The following is a 25,110-nucleotide window of genomic DNA, read 5'->3' as shown; positions in this document are numbered from 1 at the left end:
AGAACACAGAACGGCCTGGTAGTAGCACTCCTACCTTGCGCAGTTGGCATAAGCTGCTGGAGTGGAACGCCAGGTGATCCTAGAGCTACACCAGGATGCTGGAAAATCAGCCCATGGCGACCAACGTCAATCCAGGACCTCTTAGCCTGATCTGGGATTTAAAGCACACAATACCCTCATAACGCAAAAAAAGCACTCGGCACAGAGCAATGACCTTCGGAAGACCTTACAGGTCACCTCTCCTTCCTTGGGTTAAGACTTCAACACAGAGCGCTAGTAGAGGGTGCCACATATCTAAAAGCAGAAGCAATTCGAGGGAGAAAAGAAGACAAACAGAAAACAAAGCCAACGGGGAGGAAACAAAGCAACATAGGAGAGACAGGAGTCTTTGTCCCTTGCCCTACCTGCGTGCACCATAGCCTGTTGCCTCTTAAAGACATCCATGTCACCAGGGTTTGTCATGGTGCAACCAGGAGTCCCTTGGTGTCCCTGAAAAAACAACCTCTCAAGGAATTAGCAATAGAGATTCAAAATAGATAAATTACAATAAAACTAATTATTGTGCCCAACTGCTCAAACAGGTGCTGCCTCCATCACCTGAAACTGTTGCTGGACAGAGAAAGCTGCAGAAACATTGGCAGGAAGCTGTGTTGCTATGGCAACTGGTGTCACTGCTTGGCCATCCTTTCCAGTGACAACCTTAACCTGAAAAAGGGAAAGATTTAGAGAATGAACTATATTCCTGAGATGACACGAACATACCGTTTTCTAATTATAAAATTCCTACTTGATCTCACGATAGGAACTAGCCAATGTAATACCTCATCATTAATGACCTCCGATTGTTCTTCTTCTTCCTCTTCATCTTCAAGGTCCAAATCGTTTTGTCTCAAGTAAGTATACAGAGGAACACAGGGCTTTTTCTTAAAAGCAACATAGTCCATCATGTTCCCTTGGAGGTGCTGCAGAAAGAAAAGCTCAATCAGGTATTCTTTGAACACTTCTTTCAGGCTCTCCATCTTCTTGGTGTGGTGCTCCATGTACAGTTTTCTCAGCTGGGCAATCTCTGGAGTGGAAGGAGCAATTTGCTCTAACCTCTTGGGAACCTGTTTCCTCACAGTGGCCACAGCCATGCTGTTGGATACAAGAGGATTGTTGGAGATCCCTTGGTGTGGATTTGTGAGGGATGGGCTCGACGTTGTAATGCAGGAGGGTATATTGAACGATGCTGTGGCTGTGGTTCCTAGTCCAGCAACCACACCCTGCTGTGTCTTCTCAAATATCATCGGGCGTGCCAGCTGCCCTTGAATGATGCTGCTAATCTGTGGAGGTAGGTTGGAAGTGGTGATGTGACCAGGACTGCCCAGAGTGGGGAGAGCAGTACCCGTAGTTACAGGACTTTGAGGTCCGTGGTGGTGGATGGTGCCTCCAGTTTGAGAGTGAGGCTGAGAGAGTCGGCGTTCCCTCACAGAGCCGGGTACTCCTGGAGAGGCCAGCTGCATCTGGCCAGGTGTCGCTGGGGTGATCTGGGCCAGTCCTGTTCCTTCCTGGTAAACAAAGTGGCCACTTCCCGAAGGACTGCTCAAACTGATCTGCCTCACGATCATACCAGCTTCAACAAATCGTGTTGGACTCTGTCCACACACACCCAATGCTGTTGCAGGTGCTCCTGGCCTTGTCACACCTTGCAGAGGGACTGGGCTGTGCTGGGTTGGACTTAGGGGCTGCATGGGCTGGGGCACAGGTGAGGTGACCTGGATGTACGAGGATGGAGCGTGCTCAAACCTCCACTGAGGTGTAGAATGCTGGAATCCAGGGGATGCTGGGTTCTGGATAGGAAGTGGGGTTAGGGTGATCTGCTGGTTACCAGTCACCATCTGTCCCACATTTTGTAATGTGATGTTCATGTTCTGGCCAGTGACGGGGCTACGACTCATGATTATCTGATAATTGGGTGACTGGGGGGCTGAAGGGCTGGCCGCAGAGGAAAATGTGGTCAAAGGAGATTGAGGATGGTTAACTGTAGCTTGCTGTGTAACTGCCATGGTGGGCTGCTGATCCTCGGCTTCAGCCCCACTGGCAGACTTGGACCTCTGAAGCTGTCGTTGCATATTCTGTGATCCACTTCCATGTTGCATTGCGTGACACTGTTACTAATAATCTGTGGAAAGGGCACAGCAAAGCACAACAGTAAGTGATTTTAACTATTGAATGTGACCCAAAGAAGCAGTTGTCAGCAGACTGTGTCTGGTAAGTCACCCAAGTATGGCATGAATTAGGAGCATAGATACATAACTGTAATATATCCAAGTTGGAATGACTTGTTATTTAAATAGGGTTCTCTATTAACTATTTAGGGTGAATTTGACAGCAGGATTAAAGCGCATAAAAAGAAAATATGTCAGATTATGCAATACTGTTTATGCCTATGGAGTTCCCTTAAAAAATCTCTGGGTATATGAGGTAATAGTTGACAATATTGCAGCGAAATAAACTTGCTTCACTGCAATATCGTATTTTCTTTTCATTTGATTTTATATTATTGTGATGATTGCGTTGTTGCTTATTTTGACAGCTATACAATTCACTAAATTATTCGAGAACTATTCGTATACTTATTGTTATTTTATATTATTTTTCTCAAATTATTCAACAAAAAAGGAACTAAATCATGATATATAACAATATATTGATAGATATATTTCAGAGGTCTTGCATTATTTTTTTGCACATCATCCATTTCTAGTATTAAACTGGTAATCTTAAAAACACATATAGAGGTCCACATGGATTTAGATCAATGTAATGCAGAAAAAGAGGTCAGAATGTGGTCAGTAAACTTGACAGCTACACACTTCACAGCTGGCACATCTTCACACATTAAAATGTGATTATTGGGTACAGCTATGCCTTAATAACAAAGTGCGGAAAAAGGCTTATCTTTAACACCAGACTATATACATTGCAAGCAGCCAATGTTGTTAAATTACACATTTAGGGCATAACATAGCTACAACCATCTCTACACTTTGGTATGTACAGCTACCGTTATGTGCACGTTGACGTGTGTGCAGGACAACACATCTATATCGCCAGTTTTCATGTAATGGAAATGACGGCGTAGATCTTGTTTACCGTTATGAATAATCAGCCAAAGCCAACCTACATAGCAAACAAAAGGTGATAATATACACATTTTTACTATGTGTACATCACAGTTAAATGAACGTCAGCACGTTGAGACATGATTGAGATGTTTGTAGACTAACGTTACTCGTTTTTACACCGCAATGACGTTATACGTACCTACATAAAGCATTAGTTTCATTGTGTGTTACGACATTAACGTCCCTCTGCCAGTTTCGCACCGGGGTTTAACGTTAGCTAACGGTATATTGTTGGTAGCATTTCAATAAGACATGAACACCCGTCATTTTACAAACAATTAGGTTTTGACTCGGGGCTGGGTGATACATATAGTCAGATCAGTCTACAAATACTAAACTGTAACATCTACAATAATGCTGTCTGTGTCATTTAAGCAAATACACTGACTCTTGCGACGGGACGCGTTCTAGCCAATGCTAACGAAGGTAGCTTGTTATTGCTAGCAGGCCAGCTTCCAATGAATAAATAAATGGTATCACCTAAACGGTGTTACTTACAGGGAATGGGACTTCTGCGGTAGTTTCATGAATCCTAAGTCATGTTTACAATGAGTCACATGCTGTAACAAATGTTAGTCCGCGAGAAAATAAAATATCGATATTGCTAGCGGCTATTCAATGTTTTGGAGCTAATTTCATTCACCAACATGGCGACGGCGGCAACCTTTTGTGTGACCCGGATGTCGTTCCGTCTCCAGGAAGTGGTGGAACCATGAAACGAAAGCTTTGTGTTTATTCATTAAAAACTGATTAACGCCCCAATAAAAGGAGTATTTTGGAGATTTGGCAGTCAGGAGAATGTATAAATGCAACAATAAATTACAGATATTAAGGCGAATTAAGGTGCAACATGACTTAAGTAAAACAGACTTGAAGAGAATCCATAGTTTTGACAATAAATATTATTTATTTTCATCACACAGTGCGGAACCATTATTTTAGCAAAATTGACTGGCAGTCATTAAAACAAGTAGAAAAGATAAAGATACATTCTAACAAACTTTCGTTATAACAATAACATTTTCAGAAAATATTGAATTGTAATAAACTGTCACACAGTCATGTACAAACCTATTCACAAATTAACATTATTTTTCCATTAATCCATTATCAAACAGCCATCCATCCAAACAGCTGGAGGAAATAAACTAATGTGCACACATACACACACAAAAACAGCAGATACACAGGTATTGTGGCATGCAGTTAATGTCGCTAAAGTACATCACCACAAACATTGCTGGATCGGTTGAACACAAATCTCATTCAAAAATCAAAATATACTTTTTTCAGTCTGTGATGTAAGTCTATATGACTGTAAGACAATCATTCTGTATGAGGTCAAGATATACTTTCATTACCTTTACATCCACAACTCTGGTGGGATGAACAATGTAATAAAAAAATAGGCACCGTATAAATATTACTGCTACACATTTGGTCATCTCATCCAAAATATTCTGACTCCTGTTGGCTGGTGTACTTTTACAGGACACATAACACCAACCCTTCAAATACAGAAAACAGCGCAATAACATTTTCTTCAAGTAAAACACATTAAAAATGAGTTATTATTTAATCTTATTATTCTATGTGCAAAACACAAAATAACACACTAACATATTCAATCTGCAACTAAACAAATGCTGTGAACAATAAACCTGATCAAAGCATTCAAACAACCATGTCACAATCTGTCTTCTAGAATTTGTCTAAAACAGGACTTTCAGTCTTTTTGTGCATTTATGTAAAGATTACAGACTGGCTGGTGGGATAAGAGGAGATGCTCCACTGGTCATTTCCCTTAAGACAGATCAAAGTGCTTCTGTGTATTGACAATCTAGGAGGATCCATCTAAATGTCAGGCAAATGAATGAGACGGGATAACGCAGGTGTGGACGCAGTTGTAGAGCCCATGGCTACTGCTAAGTGTGCAGAGCAGAAAGGCGTCGCTCGATACACTGCTTACCTGAGAACAGAAATATTGAAAAATTCAGATTAGAATAAAATGTAGTCAAGTCCAAGGCAAGATCATACGAGGAATCCATTCCTATGGAGTCTGATCTATTGTTTCAAACTACCATCTGCTGGTTTGTGTGTCGTAGTGCTGCCACATACATTTCTCTATGCTGTCGATGTCCTTCTGCTCTGTGATGATTCGGGACAGACCCTCCATCAGCAAAAGGGCTTTGTGGTAACGCTGGACTGATGCTGTGCCATAATGGAACATCTCATCTAGGGCAGCACACTGTATCTGAATGCATTAAGAACAGACACATTCAGGCTAAGATGAAGATGTATACTGGATACATGCTGGAAATAATCTGTTGTCAGGTGAGCTCACCATGTGCACAGTGTCGCTGTAGATGAGCTTCTCTGCTCTGAGTCCATTGAAGCGGTCCATGAGCTTTTGTTTGTCAAGCAAGAATGTCTGCAGGCGATGGTTGAGAGTGCGACAGTATGTTACACAGCTCTTGTACAATTCATTCAGCTTCCTTATCACTGCACAAAGGAAATATAGTATTTTATTATCCTAAAAAATACAAACAGACTCTTGTTATCATGCTTGAACCAGGAATGCCAATTCTCATCCAGTAAGACTACCTGGATGGAACAAACTTTAAAAAAGACAATAAAAGCCGAAAGCTTTTGTTCTTCCCGAAGGTCCTCAAACTACAATCATTTAACAGACATATTTAAAGTCTACAAAAGGAGTGCTTGATACAATAAAATCGAGGTCAATGGTCTCACCTTGTTTGACTGTTGCAGAGGGAAGGAGTCGGCCTTGTTTGATAGTTTCTTTAGCAGAGTGCAGTGCTGATGACAGAAACTCTTCAGCCTTCATGTACAACACTAACTGCTCTGCATAGCTAGAATACGCACATAAGAAACATCAGTCAATTTCAAGCAGATTTGTGGGAGAAGGGAGCTGATGTAGTGAAAATTAAAAAGCCTCTCACCTCCATTCTCTACTCAGAAGGCTGATCTGATCAGTCACCAAGCTCTGCTCTAGAAAGGAAATACCAGGAATGCTGATGGCATCCAGCCCTGAGTCCTTAGACAAAGCCAATTCCATGACACAGTGGACAAAAGCCACAGCGAAACGCAGTTCATTCAGCTCATCTGTGTGAGTTTGCTGTGAAGACAAGACAATACTGTACATTCTGAAACGGTCATGTGGAATCTGAATTTTTCAATTTAATGTTCATCTAATAATAATAATGGATTCTATTTGTAAGGATTCCATCTGCAAATGTCTGTGATTTCAAAATAACCTGGAGGGTTCAACTCAAAGTATCGTCACAGTATTTCTCTCTACCTCCATCAGGGTTTCTTCCGGGAGCTCTGGGGGGAGAAAAACCAGACTGCTGTGTGGAGTAGCGTCCATAGCTTCAGTCTCACTGTTTCTACGGCTTCCTCCCTGGAGAAGGCGACTGTTCAGTAGCCAGGCTGAGTTAATGTAGCTGGGGGAGCCTGCAAATAAAACAAAGACAAATACAAATACAGCTGAACAGCAGAAATAAGAGTAATTAAGAGAGCATCGGAAAAACGGGTGACATGTTTTAGGTTTTTTAATAAGCTGCTGGCTTTTAATATTTGTTGTCTTGCTGATATTAATATATTGATTCAAAAACTTGAATATAAAAAAAATTATGAATCAGTTTTTTCTTATACCTACACACTGTTCAAATAGTTAAAATGTACCTGATTAAAAATGACTTACTGGGCAGAGAGAAGTACATAACAAAAATACAACCTCACTAGATCACTCAAACCTCCTTCAACACAGGCTAAAATAACAGTTTCAATGAAACTGAACAGTAAGTCAATCTTCAGTGCAGAAAGAACCTACCCGAGAACATCCGGGGCCCCGTGGCATCCGGAGGAGTGTTTCCTCTGGATTGAGAACCCATTGTGAAGACTGCAGGCGGTGGGCTGTCTGAGTACTGAAAGCCTCTATGACGACCAGTAGGTGGAGCTGTCGGAGCAAATAAAGATGTCCTTGTAAAGTGTAGCCCACCTGAATGCAGCCCAGTAAATGACATGGCCATCATCATAGTGGTAGACAACTCAAAATATGTAACTATTGTAACTTCTGCATGTTACAAACAAAGTAATACCGTACCTTGGTTCACAATGACGTGTGTTCTTATTTCACAATAGGGATTGATTTTATTTTCCCATTAAGCCTTCCCTTTTCATGACTTTAAAGGGTTGTTTAACCATAGATCGTATGAAATATATATCCTAATCTACAACAGCTACATAAGTCTTACATATTTGTGAACATAGACAAACAGTATCAGTAGAAAACACAAGACTGGTCCTATTAGTGCCAATGGTACCTGTTATATCCATGCTTTTCTCAGAGGTGAGGCACTCGTCGCTGTCCTCTTCAAAAAGGTGAGCTCCAATGGCCGCCTTCAATAGCATGTCAGACAGCCTGCCTGTGCTCAGTGATCTGGACATCCAATACAACCACAGACACCATCCAGAGCATTACATTATTCATCAGATGACTTCTTTTGTACTGCGTAACTTCTCTAGGTGCCATATGTCAGGTTTAATATGAATGTCTCAATGTGACGACAAACACAAGCAAATCATATAATTGTGCTGGTCACATTATCATACAACTGCAATTGTGAGATTCATAAAGTGTTATCACTATTACACTGTTCTGACCTTCTAAAAGGGCCATTTGTATTGGCTGATTTCGGGCTGAGGTTGACCCGAGGCGGAGGAGATGGGTCAAGGGATTGCAGGTCTTGGACTGTCCTGTTACGGATTGGCATTCTTGATTTAACCTGTTGTTGAAAAGCAAATTATAGTTCTTATAATATATTTTAATTGCGAGCATACTTACTGTACTATCAGGTATTGTTGGATTTCAGAACTATTTTACGGTGTGAGCTGCTTGTAGTTATTCTACTCTAAGTATTTGCTCTTATAGAAATGTAAAGAATTAGTCAGTTTGGCTGTTTTGAGAGAGGGAGAAACACAATTGCACTAGCTAAAAACATGCTGTGTGCATTATTAAACAAATGCACATGATGGTGTCTGCCTGGATACAGATGTTTGAAAGCTGACCTTGGGACTGGAGGTGTCCTGCCTGTCTGGAGAGCCGGCCAGCAGTCCAGTTATTGTGCTGAGAGGGAGAGTCTGTTCTGAGGTCTTTGGGGTCATTCCCACTAGAGTACGAAGGATTATAAAGATTGACCTATTACCACTCGACTCAGGCAGAGGAAAATGGGTACAGAAGAATCAAATGGCAACACATCACAACGAAACAACTCTGTGAATGTACAGAACATGACATATTTAAGAGGGTGGCATTTTATTTAACACCCAAACAGCCCTGGTGGCCAACAATAAGTGACATTGCACTGGCAAATTCCTACGTAGTGTGTTAAGCTGTCGGAGTGTGACCTAGAAGGTTGCTGTAAAAGAGCTCTGCTTAAAAAAACACTCCCTAAATGGGTGAAACAAAAGCCGATTGAGATGCCTACCAAGCGGGGAGGACTGTTGTGGTTGTGCTCCTCCTGCTGTCAGCCCTGGGGAGTTGAGGATAAATCCTGGACTTGGAGCTCTACAGCCTCCACATTGTGGGGAACTGCTGCCAGCACAGCAGAGTGTGACCCTGAATGACAAGAGACATGGTTCTTTAGACAAAGGCAGAAGAGAATGGATAATACCAAGACAGTGAGGCTGGAGCAGAGATAAGACAGCTGAACTATACATGCCTGGTGGAGCCATGCAGGCCAATGGATTGGAGGTTCTGTTCCAAACGCTGGTAGTTGTGGATCTGAGTTGGGACAGGAATAGGCGCCGAGGGGCTGCACTTACGGACAACAATTGCAACAGGCTTGCTGCTAAACAAAGGACACAAAGGAAAGTGATGTTACACATCAATTAAAACAGTGGATACGTTCCTAACCCATCATTTCTCATATTGGAAATGAATTAAAATACTATTGGTTTTAAGCACTCGACTGACTCATCTTCAAGCCACCAAACTCTAAACCTGCCTGGCCTTCTCTTACCTAACAGGCTTGGAAGGAGAGTGTAGCAGGGTAGAGGGTGGAGGTGTCTTTCCTGCATTTGTGGGAACTCTCTCAGCTGGTGGTGAGCTTCTAAAAAAGGGAAATATACGTTAGATTAATCTGCACAGTGAATAATATACTTTAATGAACCAATATTCATATCCAAAACATTTGTAAACTAATATGTTCTGTAGCAAATGAATCCTTCGATAAGATATCAGTTTCCTATATCATCACTATTTTTTGATAAATGAATGCACACTTCAATCATCTACATAATATATTAGTGTGATGTATAAGGTCCCATTTCATATTAGTCCATACAGCGAAACCATGTTCTCAACAATAATTGCTGAATAACTGAAAAGTTAGGATGCACCCTTCAAAGTGACTACTCACCCACTGTATATCAGGCAACTGTCAATGGGTGACCCAACGTCCAACTCACATGTGCACCCACCTACAGGAGCAGTATACACAAAATAATCAGATTCCTTGTGCTGATAATGATGAATAAAATAATCCAGATGTCTATAGAGTGATGTCTCACTTGGAAACTGGGCATGCACCATGACATAGTCCTCTGAGTAAGATGAGGCGTTCCGACTGTCTTGATTGGCTATTTCTTTCAGAAAGAAGCCGTGTGTGTCCTGCGTAGGCGAATACTCTGCTTTGGGTTGAAGTCGGTGCATTTCTCCACCGGAATGCTGGTAGAGAGTAAAATAAAGAACTGTTTAATCAAATATAACTATGATAGATAACACAAACTATGAGCTTGTTTTTAAAACCAAATTCAAATTTCACATCTTTGACAATGGGATTTTGTTTGATAAACCCAATAAAGAGAGCTGTACACACTTGAGGGCAGGTCAGTTGAGATGTTGTAGAGCTGCTAGAGGAACTGACTGAGCCTGAACTGGGGAAAGGAATCACGGGAACTGGAGAACCTGTAAACAACAACAACACATAGATATTGTTGTGTTAGGACCACGGCTACAGCACCTTTATTGATTCTGAAGCTGGAGAGAGACAAGTAAGATACAGTCCATACATTTCCTTGTGGATGAGTTCTTCTCCAAGAAAGGATGGTGGAAAAACTCATCTGCAAATGAAATAATTGAGATGTAAGAGAGGCTTTTATAAAAATGTAATTATGAAAGGAGTTTCAGAATTACAAAGAGAAGAAGCTCACCAAAGCTGATCCGGTCTTTGTGGTTTCTCTGCAGCAGCCCCAACATTAAGTGTCTTAGGTTAGAAGAAGTCTCCTTTGGGATGCTGGGGAAAGAGGTGGAAGGATTGTTTAGGTTAGTTTCTGCAATCAGCTTTATACGCCGTTTTGTATGTGGAGCCTTCATGTTGATATTATTTTTAGCGATTACTATAGTCATATTTCTAACTTGCCAATATGTGGTTCTAAATAAATAATATTTAGGTCTTTTGTGTTTCAAAAATTTAGAGTGAGCTGTAAAATGTGTAATTCTAATTTGCAGCTTCAGTTCCAAACCTCATCATGAGACAGAGTCAGTACACACAGTGTGTGTGTGTGTGTGTGTGTGTGTGCGCGTGTTTGTTTAAATCGGCATGGAGCTATGTGGGTCATGTGGAAAATGATAGCTGTACAAGTTAATGGCTGGCAACTTGGAGCAGGTTATATATAGAATGACAAGAAAACAACAAACCATGCCCCTTATGCTGCATCTTATCACGCGGCTTTATCACTGCAAAACATAAGCATGGCCGCGAGCCAGGAAAAGTACACTATAAAAACAGTGAGAAAATCACCCCACTGCTTTCGAGGCACGTCGGCTTAAATGCTCAAAATGACTTGAGATAGCCTAGAGAAATAACTCTAGAGGCATTTGTCAACTGAGATGAAGGGAGAGATATAGATATTCACATTACACATGGAGAATATCTCATACAGAGAATATATTATTGACAGGACACTTGATTTAGCGTCATACATTTGTTAGCTTTTCAAATATCAACTGTGTGAGAGTGGACACAATTTGCAGATGATTGGCCCTGTTAGGAAACGGTCCATCTGCTTCCACATTAGGACTATATTTAATGGGATTTATTGAGTGCCAAACTCTCCGTGTGCACGCAATCATCCACATACACCCAGTCATTCATCAGCGAACTGAGTGCAGAGCAGGCAGCTCTCACTTTAACCCGTTTACGCCCTCCCTTTTATCTTCTTCCTGTGTGCATTGTCTGTGTACTGTAGAGATGTGTGTTGGCGTGGGGTCATCCACTAACCTGGGTAAGACGGTCATGTTACTTTCATAAAACAGACGGAGCTCCTGCGGCGTGCTGGCCTATAGAAAGACCACACACACACAGGAGTTACACTTTACGACCATTTATATGCAAACACAATATGATATGCATCTTTACAAACAAGCATGTGAATATATAACAGGGAACGTTTGACTATTTATTTTGACTACATTATTGCAAATATAGAAAAAAAAGGAGTGATGCCACATGAGTAATATGTGGGTGTTTGATGATCCCACCAAGGGCAAAGGGCAATGTTTGGACATGCCAGCTAAGTAAACGCAGCAGCAGCAGCTAACCTCACACTGACCCTTGGACTTATCTCAACTCATGGACCTGCATGGCAGAAATAGAAATATTGCCTCTCATTCTCAGGGAAAATGCTTTCAAGGAAACTGCAACATAAATAGCCTCAACATGTACATAAGGTCAAGGGTTTCTTCTTTATGAACTGCATTCAGTATATATAGGGATACAATGGACTTCAGAAAAAGGGGACCAAAGAAAGGGCCACTACATTATGTGTCGATACATACATTTAAACTGAAGAAATATTCAACAAACGGTTATACGATATCCCCTGAGTAGCCACGTGAACAGCAGAAAGTAAGACCCAGAGTTGTGAAACAATATGTGCTCTGGGTTGGGGAAAATGGCTGGCAGCCATTTCCGCATGCCGCTCATCTGTAAACAAGTGTCCTTTCCTAACAAGTTACCAAGCTGTTCCAGCATTTTCCAATAACACTGGAGATCAGGGAGAGTGTCACCCAGCAAGCAGGTGGTGTTTAATGGTTGTGCTGTGGATCATGTGTTGTGAAACGGATGAAACATGTTTTCTGTTGACAATAATGTGTTTCTAGGATGTAAAGCAAAACAATATTCAGAGTACTTGTTTTTTTCATAAGGGAGGGTTATAATAATAATAATAATAATAATACATAACATTTCTATAGCGCTTTTCATAGTACTCAAAGACGCTTTACAACACATCATTTAAAAAATCCTAAAAGCTATGCATTAAAAATTACAATAAAAACAAACGATAAAAGCAAATAAGAACGTACAGAGCACACAGTCACACATTAAAAGCAGTTTTGATTTGTGATTTGAACGATGAAAGTTCGGTGCAGTCTCGGATGATTTTGTTTGGGGAGAGAGTTCCAGAGGGAGGGGGCAGAAATGGAGAAGGCTCTTATGCAGGGAACCTGCATGTATATGTGTACTCACGTGAAATGGAGCCTTTCCAGTCAGACACTGGTACACAATGGTACCTATGCTCCACAGATCAGCCTTGGCATCATAGTTCTGGGACATGATGACCTCAGGAGCCTGTGTCCAGACAAACACGGCTCAGAGACACAGTGACCTTACACTTGTTGGTGAAAAAAAAAAAACTCACAGCACTCACCATGTACATGGGTGAGCCACACAGCGTGGCCGCCATCGTGTTCGTCTGGAGATGACGTGCAAACCCAAAGTCAGCTGGAGGAGGAGTTAACAAGGTGAGGCACTTTCAGTGCATTCAGTAAGAATTTAACGAATCAACATATTTCCAAAGACATATTGTATATTGTGAAGGGATTACCTATCTTAATAGAGGTGTTGATGGGGCTGGACCTGCACCCCTCTGGGTGGCAGAGCAAGATGTTCTGAGGTTTGAGGTCTCTGTGGAGAATGTCTTTGCTCTGCAAGACCTTCATAGCCTGACCGATCTGCTGCAGGAAGACGCGGATGGTGTCCTCACTTAATGTGCCCTTAGCTGAGGTTCAGAGGGATGGAATTAGAAAGATTAGCATGGCAGTTAATATAAGGGTCATCATATGTCACGGTACCTAGATACAGGTAAAGCCGTGAAGGTGTGTTACACACACACACACCTGTTAGCATTCATTCCCAGCATGTTGGCCCCGCTAAAGTGCTGTTCTGTCGTGATGCAACTATTATATTAATAGTAAACTTGGTTAAAAGGTTATTGGAGCGTATTAGCGTCCAGATGTTATTAGAGATTAAAGATTAGTCAATCAATATAACATTAACCGGTACTATTTGAATAAATGATGAAAGTCTCTTTGTAAGCATAAAAGTAAAATATTTCCCATCTATAGCTTTTGAATAAATGAATCTCTTTTTTTATGTTTTTTGTCTTCAATGATATTATACATGCACACATTACTACATATTTGGGGCTGTTAAACATTTGGACAGACAAAACAAATAGTTTTAGTAAGTTAACTTAGGTTTTGGGAACTTTTAATAGGAATGATTAATTCAGAAAATAATGAACAGGTAAATAATAATTAACGTAATTATTGTAGCCCTTGATCTTATTACAAGATATATTGTCTGTCTAGCATTCTCACCAGAAACTCCAATATTGTGTAAGGTGAATAAGCAAAAACTCTAATCATATCAGTGTCACTGCTGTCAAACTTTGTGAAATAGAATTTTGTTTACGAGTGTTTTTCATTTGAATATTAATGTCAGGACCGTCTGACGCGCTCGCACCCCCCACTACCTTCCCAGGACATTCAGTATTTCTAGCTGCAGTGTTTTTCCATCGGAGCACAGGGGATTAGTGAGTGGCAGATGGGTGAGGTCATGTGGGTGCTCCGTGAACCTTGCCAAGTGTGAATGACTGTTGTGCTGCAAATAGCTGGATGTGCCACCTTGGCAGGGACAGACTGGGCAAGTCTTCAAAATAAGAGACGCTGGCGAGGTGACAGAATTAGACCGACGATCCACATTTAAATAGACACCACAGAGGTAGAGAAAAACTTCAACTCCATGCACACAGCTGCGTCATGATGTTTTGGAGCAGGGTTTGAAACTTGAAGCAGGAACATTTTCAGCAAGATAGTCTAGTGAGAAAGTTGTTTAATTTTGAGATTTGAAATGTCTTACAATCACACGCGGCTCTTCCAGGCGATGAACTCAACAAGACAAGCCGAGAGTTATTTTGGCAACTTATAACTGGCTTCTACATCATTTGTAGGAACAAAAGTCACAATCACTAGCAAATTCTAGGGGTTTAATTGTATCTGGGTTAAGCTCTTGGGGGTATTGGTATTAGTGACAATTTACCCAATGACCTGTTGAAACCTATGGTCGTTCTGCTATGTCTCCTCAAAGTCCTATCATTCCACCAAAACACTGACAAAGCTTAGCCAAGCCTCTTAAAAGCCAAATTGACCTGCCAGTACAACAGTAAGCCGCTCCAAACATGTTCACAGATAAATATCTCTAAGTTTGACCCTCTGATGAGGAGTAGCGTGAATCTCCCAATTTCTTGCTTTGTCTACAGATGAAACAGAACACTTTACAGTGGTGAGATGTGAGTTATATGAAGACCGGCAGGATGTAGCAAACTCACAGTGAAGATACTCCGCCAGGTCGCCTCCATTGCAGTACTGAAAAGATGATAGGAAAGTCTGATTAGACGCCTTTGTAATGCTGTAATGTTTAGTGATTTGCGTTTCCATTCTTACACACCAGACATTGCCATTTCCAATAAAACTCACCTCCATGACGAGATACACAGACCCTCCCATTTCCTGTTGATAAAAACAGAATTCAATAATTTAATTTTCCAAAACTAAGCTTACTTCGAATAAATTTAAAATATATATTTATGTCTATAAATCTAATCTATCTAATTTAGAGATATGGAAATGAGAATGTACTCCAACAATCAATCATTGTCTTTGCAGCTGTGCCCCAAATTAAACAAGTGACTTTAGTGACATTCCTGAGACTGAGTTGATCTTTTTGGCTCGTCATCAGCAGCACAACTCTGGGTCTCCTAACCGCCAACCCAAGGGCCTGACACGGTACCCCATCTCCAGTCCTGCCCTCCTAAATCATCAAGGACCAAGTTCCATTTTAAAAAGGTCACAGAGTGGTGATGTGACCCAGGGGGGAGTAAAAAGGTTAATACATTTAAGTAAGTAATGATTGGGGGGGGATTTGCCTCTTTTTTTGTCTTTTGCATCAAGTTGAAAAGGTATAAGATTCTGTGTATGAGTGAAACTCAATCATTTATACTTCTGGTTACACGATGCAGTACATATCCCTATAACAGAAAACATAGAGAGCAGGTTGTGCTGAGGACAGGTAAATAAATTCACACTTTGCGGTCAACTAAAGGCTCTGCAGCCTGACCTCGAACGTATCTTTTAAAGTCTTAGGCCTTGCCTGCTGGTGTGTGTCAGCTGTGAGACGCTACTTACTCGCACTCCGTGTTTAATAAGCTATTGTTTAACCGGCTGCACCCTGCCATCTGTCAGGTGTCGTGAGAGATCAGCCCACCGCTGTCTAGTGTCCGTAAGGTGAGAAGAGGGGAGCGCGCACACACTCACGCAAACTCCCATCAGTTATTTGCTTGGATATTCATTTAGTGGAAGGCATACAGTGAGCAGTGAGAAATCAATATCATGCTAATAAAGCCGCCATACCACCAGTTTTACATCTTTTATAATGTTTGTAGAAAGACATATAAACTATAGCTCCACTAGTCCCATACAAAAAACTACAACAGCCAACAATGTTGTGCATCACATGTTCAATTCAATTAAACTCAGTTTATTTAATATAGCCAAATATCCAAAATTTAAAATTCTGTCCCAGAACCTCACATCGATGTTCAATGTTATGTCAGCATGTGGTAGCAAAGTCAACACTATTGCACGTGTGGTTAAGAGCGTGGTCTGTGCTGATGTGAGTGAGAGGAGAGAGGGGGGAAGAGAAGAAACACTGTCTTTACCTGGAAGTCCAGAAGTCTGACAATGTTTTCATGTTTGAGTTCCTAGAGGAGGTGGGAGAAACATTTGAGTGCAAAGTCAGACAGAGAGGCAGGAACCAAATGTGTGGCAACATTCAAAGTAATCTTAAGTACCTTTAATATTTTGATTTCTTTACCGAGCAAAGACTGCGATTTGGCCAAGTTTTTCTTGTTGATACATTTTACAGCAACTACCCAGTCACGTTTCTGGAAAAGTACAACAGAAGAATATAAATACCCCAGTCTTCCACGTATCAACAAGGACAAAGACGCAGATATAAACATTACCTCTTTATGTCTGCCTTTGAACACAACTGCAAAGGCACCGTGACCAATCAGGTCTTTCCTGTTGAACTCAAACTTTCCAACAGTCTCCATAATTAATACTAATAAACGCAATCAAGTATCCGAGCGGCTTCACGGGGTTGATTTACCAGCTGAAATAGACGAACGGTGCCACGACACTTCCCTCGTACCGGTAAATCCCATTTTAATGATGGAAAACGATGTCTTCACACGTGACACGCTTCATACTCGAAGAGAATATCGATGACAACATACCGAAGTTTCTGTCAACACAAAAAGTAAAAAACAAGGTGGAATAAACAACTGTACCGAAACAAAATATTAGCGACCCACTGTGCGTAAAGATGAAAACGACTCCTTGTTACTTTCTTGATGCAGTATAAGTGAAAAGCTCACGTCAGTAGGCCTACTGTTTGTTTTGAAACTCTGAGGTCAGACATTAGCGTCTTACTCACCTTTCTAGCCAAACGCTGGAGTTATTCATATCTCTCCGCGAGCATGCGCAAACAGAGAGGCAGCGATTTGATGATGGCGCGTTCAGGGACACCTCGGAAAGTTGTAATTCAATGTCTTAATTTGGCCATCTTAAAAGACCAGCTAAGACTTATTTATAAATGCTGTTTCACGAAGGAGCCATTATCCAAAAATAGAATAATGGTGTTAGCAGTAAGATATACTTTATACATAATGAGTGTGTTTGTGTGTATATATATATATATATATATATATACAAATGTAAACATAATGGTGAAGGGCATGTAATGTAAATTATGCAACATTATTGTCATAAACATTTTTTAATCAAGATAATTGGAAGCACAAACCATAGTACCATAAAACAACAATCATTAAAGACCTTAAAAGCATAGAAATATTGAACATTACATTTGACATGAAAAGTGAGCGCAGAGTGACTTACAGTAAATCCTGCTTCAGGAAACTTAATGTTGGTACAGTGTAAGATCAATGACATTTTTTAAATTTGCCATCTCCCTCCATCCTCACAGTATTTAAGAAGAGAGCAACAACCGTATCAAGTCCCTCTGTTGTAGAACACATTTCACTGTACACAAAAAATATGAAAATGTAAAAGAAATTAGCAACAGAAATAGCTAAAGACACCATACAACTTCACAGAATTGTGTCCAAAACACACAACCAGTATTGACTATTCCTCAAAAAGCATAACATACTGCAGCTAACTAAGATGTGAGGTACTGCACACACAGTTCATTTCAAGAGAGAAAACACACACAAAAACACAGAATTTAACATGAGAACATACCGATTGTTAAGCTGTGAGAAATGAATTGATACAGAATCACAAAATAAATAAATACATTATATCAGAATTACAATTGCTGCTTCATCCATTGATATCATGCAGTTGTTGTGTTTCGCTGACCCCAACACTGGATTAAGGTTGCATGAACCAGGTGAATCTTGGAGAAGTTCTTCCACGTAAAATAAGCAATTTGACGTTTATGGTAATGAATACTCTTAACAGCTCGTAAAATCATTATTTCTTTATTTTTAAGGACAACATTTAAGGAAAATGTAGCCTACTGTTTATATAGCCTTTTTGTAACCTATCAGACCCTGACATTACTTATTCTCTCTTATATTACATTTTCTGCAAGTAAATTAAAGCAGATTGAATTGCTTTATTGAAGCTTATCTGCTTTCTTGCAGAGAGTTTGAACAAAAGGTTGCTACTACTCTCACGTCTGTACGTTAAACATCCCGCTGTAGCTGCAGATTATCTTAGGTTAGTTTGGCACAAATTCTGGAAACAGTGGAAACAGATAGCTAGTCCGGCACATCCATAATGTGTCATTTTTACATGTTTGTTTTGTTATATTATGTGTTGATTTTTACAGACAGCTTAGCTGTTTCCATTCTTTGTGCTACACTAAGCTAATTAGCTGCTGGCAGTGGCTAATATCCACTGAACAGACATAAAGGTGGTATCCATCTTTTCATCTCTCAGCATGAAATGGAATTAGAGTGTTTTCCAAAATGTTGAACTAAAATCTTGCCAATTAGTAAATCAACTGCAATATACAGAAGGGCCATGCAACAGACAATCCCAGACGCTCCACTACACAGAGCATTTTCACCAGACCCTGCGCTCCACTGCTGGATGTTGAGACTCTCACTGACTTCCTCAGAGGTCAGTGCTTTGGTTTTTGGGAACACAATATGTTTTTATGAGACAAAAAAAGGCACAGTCCTAACAGTCTGTTTGTCTTTAAAGGTGAAGGTATAATTCAACTAGACGACATCTCCTTTGGTATCACTTTCACGGGTGAGTGTTCAATTCATTGCATAACATAGTGGGAGAATACTCTGGCCAGTGTTTGTCATTCTACACTCGTGAGCTGCAAATTGCTCTCCTGCCACAGACAGAAATTACTCTACACGGCGGAGAGGTCGATACGATTGGCCGAGTTGGTGCTTTTGTCCCACGTGTTCATCTGGGTGGGCGTCACGCCCTCCTTGTTTCCATTCATCTAGGATGGGAAGGACAAAGTTAGATTTAAGCAGAACAGCTCATTTATATTTGAGAAAAATCTTGAACAGCAGCACTCACAATGTCTGAGTTGAATTGCTTCACATTGATGTTTCGGATGGAGCTGCTAGTAAGAGACCACACCTTGGTTTTGTGTTTGAAAGCAGCTCTGACCTGCAGAAAGAAGCAAAGCCAGAACAGATGGTGGCAAATGTCAGACAGAATACATCTCATCATCCTTAATCAGAAATTGGGGTTGCAGCAGAGAACATCGCCACGTCCCCGCTAATTAAAATACATATCTAGACTAATTGATGGTTTAAGCTATGTACAATTTTCTTAGATAAGACATCACATCACAACATTTAAATATTGAATATATTTAGCATCATACCTCAGAGTTAAGAAGACAGTGAAACAAGAATACAAAGAACCCCTGCGGAAAAGAGGGAAAAAGGTTAACTTTTGCATCATTTTCAGAAATAGCTTCAAACATTTTGGAAAAGAAAAGATCCCAGAGTGAAGAACTTACTTGTAACGAGTTGAATACAGCAAAAATATACAGGAACAACAAAGAGTTTTTGTTGACAGCGAGAACTCCAAAGATCCAGGAAATGCCGAGTATGGGCAGGAGCACAGCCACTGCCTTCACAGTCAGCCTTGAGAGAAAGCAAGAAGCGACCACGTTCACATTTTTTACTTTTGATAAAAGAACAACATCAAAAGAGCACTGGTCTGATCGTGAAAACAAATGAACTCACTTGACTGAATTGGCATCTCCATGAATCTTGTAACTCTCTCCGCTGATTCGAGATATGATCCTTGTCACAGATATCAGAATGCCAATGTTCACCTGGAGATCAAAAAGGAGGTGATATACATTTAACACAGTGACACAGGAGGTAGAATCTCGTAGTGTTCCTCCTCAAATAGACCACACGTTTACAATGACTGCAGATTCAATTCTAGATAAAAATTACGCTGCAAATTGGATAATGTAAAAAATGACAAATGCTAATTGTGCAAATATCTCACCACAATGACAAACAGAGCCGGTGCCACAAACGCCCAGATGGCTCCGTTCGTCAGTGACAGCCAACAGCTGAGAAAAGCAAGGAGGGTGGCAGGGGCAAAAAAGAAGATCAGACCGTGTTCCTCTCCAAACATAACATTGAACACAGTTATATATAATTCACAGGATTTTTTTCAGAGTGCAGGTCCTACTTACTTGTCAACCTCGCCATAACTGTTCAGAGCTGATGTCATGGACACCACACATATCAACAATGGGGAGCCTGATCATATACAAAGAAACAAACATGTTACTTTCACTTAAGGTGGCACAGCACCCGTGATGAGTGGATTAACATGCTGTGGGGCCCCTTTGACCCCGTATTTCTCCCACTGTCTTTGCACTATATGTATCCTGCTGCGTTCCAACAAAGAACACATTTATTTATGAATAGTACGGTTGGTTCCTTCCTCATAAAACTAACCTGCATTGTTACCTTCGCATTGAAAATGCGGAAAGTAATGTTTTGATCGCCGTGTATTTATTTTTTATTTATTTATTTATTTATTTGTATGCGTGTTATTCGCATAACAAAAAAAGTTTAAAACCGAATCGGATGAAATTTGGTGGGATGATTGGTTATTATCCGGGGACCATTTGATTAGATTTTGGGATCGATCGGGTCAAAGGTCAAGGTCAAGGTCATGAAAAGGTCAACATCTTCTTGAATCGCATGCAATTTGGTGGGATGATTGGTTATTATCCGGGGACCATTTGATTAGATCTTGGGATCAATCGGGTCAAAGGTCAAGGTCAAGGTCATGGATAGGTCAAAATCTTCTTTTTACCATAGCGCGGTCAATTCTTATCCAATTGGCATGCAACTAATGCCAAAATTTTCATAATTCAATGCCCAATCTTGTGATATGCGAAGGTATGCACTCTACCGAGTGCCCATTCTAGTTCATATATATGTTTGCATGCCAATACCTTTATTATGGTATTGAGTACCTTTAAATTAAATATCATAAACATACATTGATACACACTAAACCTGAAGCTGTGAGGCCCCTTTGGACCAGGGCCCGAGGCATTTGCTGCCTTGTTAATCACATCATCAAAACAAGTTACAGGCACTCTCATATTCTGGTATCAACAAGACTGGAATCAACAGAAATACTTAAGAATAATCTCAAAACAACAAAGTGAACCGAAAAGGCTTTGACCACGACCACAGACATCCCTGTGTGTTGATCGTAACCTGTATGTGTATTGCTTTTTATTATGTTTGTGTGATAAACATTTTCTTGAAATTTAGCCTTAGCTAAGACTGACACATTTACCCCTGGGTTGATTGATGTGTACCGTCCTTGTTCAAATAAATAAATAAATGAAAAAGTAAATGAAATATATTTCTGATAGATCTAGGTTAAATAGTGATGACAACACAATTCATACAGTATTTTAACCTTCACAGTGTCATCTAAAAGTATACCTCAGTTAATTTTAGCAAACAGCCCCGTGGCCTTGTTAAACATCTCGTTATAGTGTCCAACATGGTAAACTCTACCCTTTGGATATAATTTAACACCGTGTGCTGGTTTAATTTATCCGCTGTGCTGATGATTGCCAATTTCCCTGAAAATAACTTTTGGGATTTTGGCTGGCCTAGCGCAAAGGTTTCCAGCATGCTCTACAAGGAAACATTTACTGTAAAGGAGGAAAGATAAAGTCGTCAAAATCAAAGCTAATAGCAGCAGCAATTAATTATAAAACAAGTATTTACTTTTTATGCATAACAGCTGGACTTCTAACTGTCAGCCAAGTCTCCAGTTGGCCAAACAAAATGAAAAATTACTCTGGCCTGAAGAAAGAAGTAATACAAAAAGGTATAATTTTTCCACTAATGTGTTCAGCATGTGACGGAGAGACTTTGCATTCTCCAGCATACGTATGTCCCAGATTCATTTTTATCTGTCCATCAAACACCAGTTCACTCAGATCAGGAGAGGCAATTGTCATGTTGCAATGTAACTCAAATCAGATTTATTCAACATAGTTACTTACTTTTTGTAAACAATACTGAACCAGTAAAGTTGCATAAAATGGATCAAATTAGATTTACAGTAATGGCCTGGTGTGAGGTAGAGGAAGGACATTGGGGGAAATTAGGGTCAATAAAATAGGATGACATGATGCATTATGGAACACACATATGAGAATGTTACACCCATGGACTAAGATAGGCATCTTTGATATCCTCTGAAGAAAATATGGCAGCTATATCATCAGTGTGGTCATTAAATACTGAGGAGCAGACCCACCCCAGCCAATGCCGTAGTAGTAGAAGTGTTTGCTGCCCTCAGAGCCAAACACCTTGACCACCATACTATAGAGGTGGAGGCCCTCCACCAGCATCCAGGCGAAGGCGCTCAGAAAGAAGAAGTGAAGCAGGACAGCCATCACCTTACAAGGCAACTGACACAGGGGACACACAGGCATTTTAGTCGAATTTCATCAAAACCGTTAGCATTATTTATGAATACATTATTATTTTAAAAGCTTTTTGTTATCGCTATTCATCTTTTGATCTTTTAATCCTCCGTTCTACTTTTCTGTTGCACAGTGGACTGTATCTTTTTATTTTTTTATTTACTATCTTTTATTCTTGGTATTTATTAACATAGTGGTTGTTTAAATTAACCACATTTGACATTGTAGCTCACTCCATACTTAATCTAAATATAAATATTAAATATAAAGCGAGACACTTGTCCCATCATTATCATTAGAATTGTCACAATTAATTTGATCCCTTATTGTCAATCATCATAATCGTCTTCAACAAAACAACTTGTAATGTGGACGTACGGTGCCCGGGTCGAAGCGAGAGCTGATGAGCAGTAAGATCTCAGCCACCAGGATGGCAAAGGACAGGTTGGCGTGGATGTGGTAGCGTTGGTTACGGATGGTACTCACTGAGCTGCAGAGGGACAGCGTCACATTAACATGCTGTAGTGCGCAGGTAATAACAACACCTTGTAAACATAAAAAGTGAATCATTTGAATAGAAATGTACAGCACAGGTTGTTAAAGTGAAGATACTCACGACAGAACTGCAAAAGTCACCAGAGTGATGGCGAGACAGAAGATGGAAATTGAGCAGCCGACATAACCGATGGTTGATAGTGCCACCCTGTGGCCAGTTGTGAGCTGTGTACAAAAACAATTCACCATGAACAACGACCAAGACAACATGCAATAACGTTATTGTTCCCACATGGTGGATCGGTGCCACAAAAGCCCACGCAAAACTCGTTTCGACTATTTCATTCAGTCTATATCATTAGGCAGGAAATTCAAAGGGTTCCTGTGAAGTTTATGATGGATAACACAATAGGATACTGAGTCTCATTAGTATTTATCAGGCAGGCTACTCTCCAACACTGGGCATACTGTCATAAAGCTTTCGCATAATGTTTTGATTCCTCATGTTGAAATTAGATAGAACACAGACGTTGGAAATGTTTCTAGATGACATCAGATTATCTGTATGTTTTACGATAAATGTTTTAACAGTTTAGGAGCTTAGTTTTTTTTACTGTAATTGTGCAGTCAAATTCATTTTTGTTATGATTATTGATGATGCAAAAAGTGCATTGCCTGTGACGCTGACACATTGTGTTTCTCCAGATGCACATATGTCTCAGTGCATTGACTTTTTTTTTGGAGTTCAGGCTATTTTGAGGGTTTGGATATGATTCTCCATTAACTGTCTTCACATGCGCCTTGTCATTAACAAGGGCAGAGGAGTCTCAGCCTTCCAGAAATGGGATATGTGGGCTGTTCCCTTGCAGCTGAGGGATGAGGCAGCCCACTAATTAGAGACTGGCTCAGGGAAAGTAGAGCATCACACAGACTTCTGCACCTTAAATACTGCGCTGGCCCTCTTCGCTACAGTAAGAAGTCCTCTTTTCTTTTTAAAGAAGCCATCGGGGATGCTGACCACACTCCCATTGCACATAGTCTCGGAGAACAACAAGTTATGTGTGACTGCTGTGACAATATACACAGGGTTGGTATTCCAAACGGATGTAGATAAGATTAATTCAAAATAGTGTGCAGGACAGTGTTCAGAGAAGAAAAAGAGTGTTATCCCATATGTTTTAAGGAGACCGTTTTCGGATGACGGTTCAAAGGGATAGTTTCTAGTTCCTTAAAATAGTTTGGTCTTTGAGGAATGGACCACTGACCTGTGTAGCGACCCAAAATTACCACAATTAACCATGGTTGTCTGAAGTACTTCTGTATAAAACCACCAGTAAAACCGTCATTGGGACTGCACAGGTTTGCTCACTATTGACCAACAGAGAGGAACGATACACTGTCCAAAGGCTGAAGAGGGGACTTCTGGTTGGTGGTTTACTGTCTGGGTAACCACTGCTTCCTGTTCAATTATGCTCCTAAAGATGTACTTATTTTGTGACAAAGACCCAGAGGGAGGAACAGACTTTTGAATATGTCTGGGGTAGATGGATAAACCTTCCTGTATATAGTTGTGGGAGGTTCACTGTTTCTAAAAATGTCCTTACAGCAGATTAAATGAAAAGCACTGTGGGGAAAATCATCAATAGGACTTATTCACAGCAAGCATTTTGACTTTTCATCGTGGGAAAAGCACAGGTGTTACTAATAACAATGGCTATGCTTGATTGTTTAAGGCCATATAGTTTGACAATGAGCTGGCAGGAAAAATATCAGGACCACAGATGTATTATAAGAACTAACAGATACAAATATGGGGCCCATGACAATTTCTTGCCAAGCACAAAACCCAAAAGATTTTCTTGATCCCGGGTTTGCCTCGTTGTTGTCGGCCACTGGACGTAAGTGTTTCTCCGGCTGGCTCCACCTGTGTGTTTGCACGCTAGGCCCATGGACTTTTTATTGTCTGATATTACTTTTCAAGGGTGTGGAAATGTTTTCAAATATTAAAAGTCATAAAGAAA

The 25,110-nt window shown here is 40.4% G+C and overlaps 3 protein-coding genes across 12 annotated transcripts in view; all 3 read right to left on the bottom strand.

The window, feature by feature from the left end:
- The window catches only part of ep400 (E1A binding protein p400), a 33,745-nt gene extending 29,940 nt beyond the window's left edge, over window positions 1-3,805 (bottom strand). For all 5 annotated transcript variants that reach the window (XM_056418404.1, XM_056418407.1, XM_056418405.1 and 2 more), the window contains exons 1-4: window positions 3,666-3,805; window positions 822-2,161; window positions 598-705; window positions 405-489 (exon numbers count right to left, since the gene is read on the bottom strand). In XM_056418404.1, coding sequence (XP_056274379.1) covers window positions 405-489; window positions 598-705; window positions 822-2,138 — 1,510 coding nt within the window. In that variant the 5' untranslated portion in view covers window positions 2,139-2,161; window positions 3,666-3,805. The remainder of the gene's footprint in view (window positions 1-404; window positions 490-597; window positions 706-821; window positions 2,162-3,665) is intronic.
- Window positions 3,806-4,051: 246 nt separating this feature from the next.
- ulk1a (unc-51 like autophagy activating kinase 1a) lies at window positions 4,052-17,007 on the bottom strand. Of its 4 annotated transcripts, none has more exons than XM_056418422.1 (27): window positions 16,560-17,007; window positions 16,386-16,478; window positions 16,254-16,295; window positions 15,013-15,045; window positions 14,865-14,901; window positions 13,080-13,253; window positions 12,903-12,976; window positions 12,722-12,823; window positions 11,474-11,532; window positions 10,404-10,486; window positions 10,263-10,313; window positions 10,070-10,158; window positions 9,762-9,918; window positions 9,611-9,671; window positions 9,212-9,301; window positions 8,912-9,040; window positions 8,678-8,808; window positions 8,259-8,359; window positions 7,854-7,975; window positions 7,514-7,629; window positions 7,021-7,146; window positions 6,487-6,641; window positions 6,128-6,303; window positions 5,919-6,037; window positions 5,512-5,669; window positions 5,286-5,421; window positions 4,052-5,136 (listed from the first exon to the last, which is right to left on the bottom strand). In XM_056418422.1, the coding sequence occupies exons 1-27, from the start codon at window positions 16,647-16,649 to the stop codon at window positions 5,093-5,095; spliced, it is 2,748 nt and encodes a 915-aa protein (XP_056274397.1). In that variant the 5' UTR covers window positions 16,650-17,007; the 3' UTR covers window positions 4,052-5,092. The 4 variants fall into 4 exon arrangements, 3 of the variants coding, with proteins under 3 accessions (XP_056274397.1, XP_056274398.1, XP_056274399.1); XM_056418423.1 differs by having other exon boundaries at window positions 8,912-9,037; XR_008832236.1 differs by lacking the exon at window positions 4,052-5,136 and having other exon boundaries at window positions 5,333-5,421; window positions 5,512-5,598.
- Window positions 17,008-17,355: 348 nt separating this feature from the next.
- The window catches only part of adgrd1 (adhesion G protein-coupled receptor D1), a 31,926-nt gene continuing 24,171 nt past the window's right edge, over window positions 17,356-25,110 (bottom strand). For all 3 annotated transcript variants that reach the window (XM_056418425.1, XM_056418426.1, XM_056418427.1), the window contains 10 exons: window positions 23,211-23,314; window positions 22,973-23,084; window positions 22,426-22,579; window positions 20,318-20,384; window positions 20,125-20,191; window positions 19,851-19,942; window positions 19,622-19,748; window positions 19,484-19,525; window positions 19,171-19,263; window positions 17,356-19,090 (listed from right to left, as the gene is read on the bottom strand). In XM_056418425.1, coding sequence (XP_056274400.1) covers window positions 18,995-19,090; window positions 19,171-19,263; window positions 19,484-19,525; window positions 19,622-19,748; window positions 19,851-19,942; window positions 20,125-20,191; window positions 20,318-20,384; window positions 22,426-22,579; window positions 22,973-23,084; window positions 23,211-23,314 — 954 coding nt within the window. In that variant the 3' untranslated portion in view covers window positions 17,356-18,994. The remainder of the gene's footprint in view (window positions 19,091-19,170; window positions 19,264-19,483; window positions 19,526-19,621; window positions 19,749-19,850; window positions 19,943-20,124; window positions 20,192-20,317; window positions 20,385-22,425; window positions 22,580-22,972; window positions 23,085-23,210; window positions 23,315-25,110) is intronic.

The sequence above is a fragment of the Pseudoliparis swirei genome, chromosome 7, assembly GCF_029220125.1.
Source record: "Pseudoliparis swirei isolate HS2019 ecotype Mariana Trench chromosome 7, NWPU_hadal_v1, whole genome shotgun sequence".
Lineage (NCBI taxonomy): Eukaryota > Metazoa > Chordata > Actinopteri > Perciformes > Liparidae > Pseudoliparis > Pseudoliparis swirei.
This window is presented reverse-complemented; position numbering and strand designations above follow the sequence as displayed.

What these genes read in the sequence shown, in the direction of transcription:
- ulk1a (XM_056418422.1), bottom strand. Translation starts at nt 16,649, where the DNA reads ATGGAGACTGTTGGAAAGTTTGAGTTCAACAGGAAAGACCTGATTGGT. An exon ending in AAGAAATCAAAATATTAAAG is followed by an intron (nt 16,296 to 16,385) that starts GTACTTAAGATT and finishes CACCTCCTCTAG; the next exon opens with GAACTCAAACATGAAAACAT. An exon ending in CTTCTGAGTAGAGAATGGAG is followed by an intron (nt 6,038 to 6,127) that starts GTGAGAGGCTTT and finishes TGCGTATTCTAG; the next exon opens with CTATGCAGAGCAGTTAGTGT.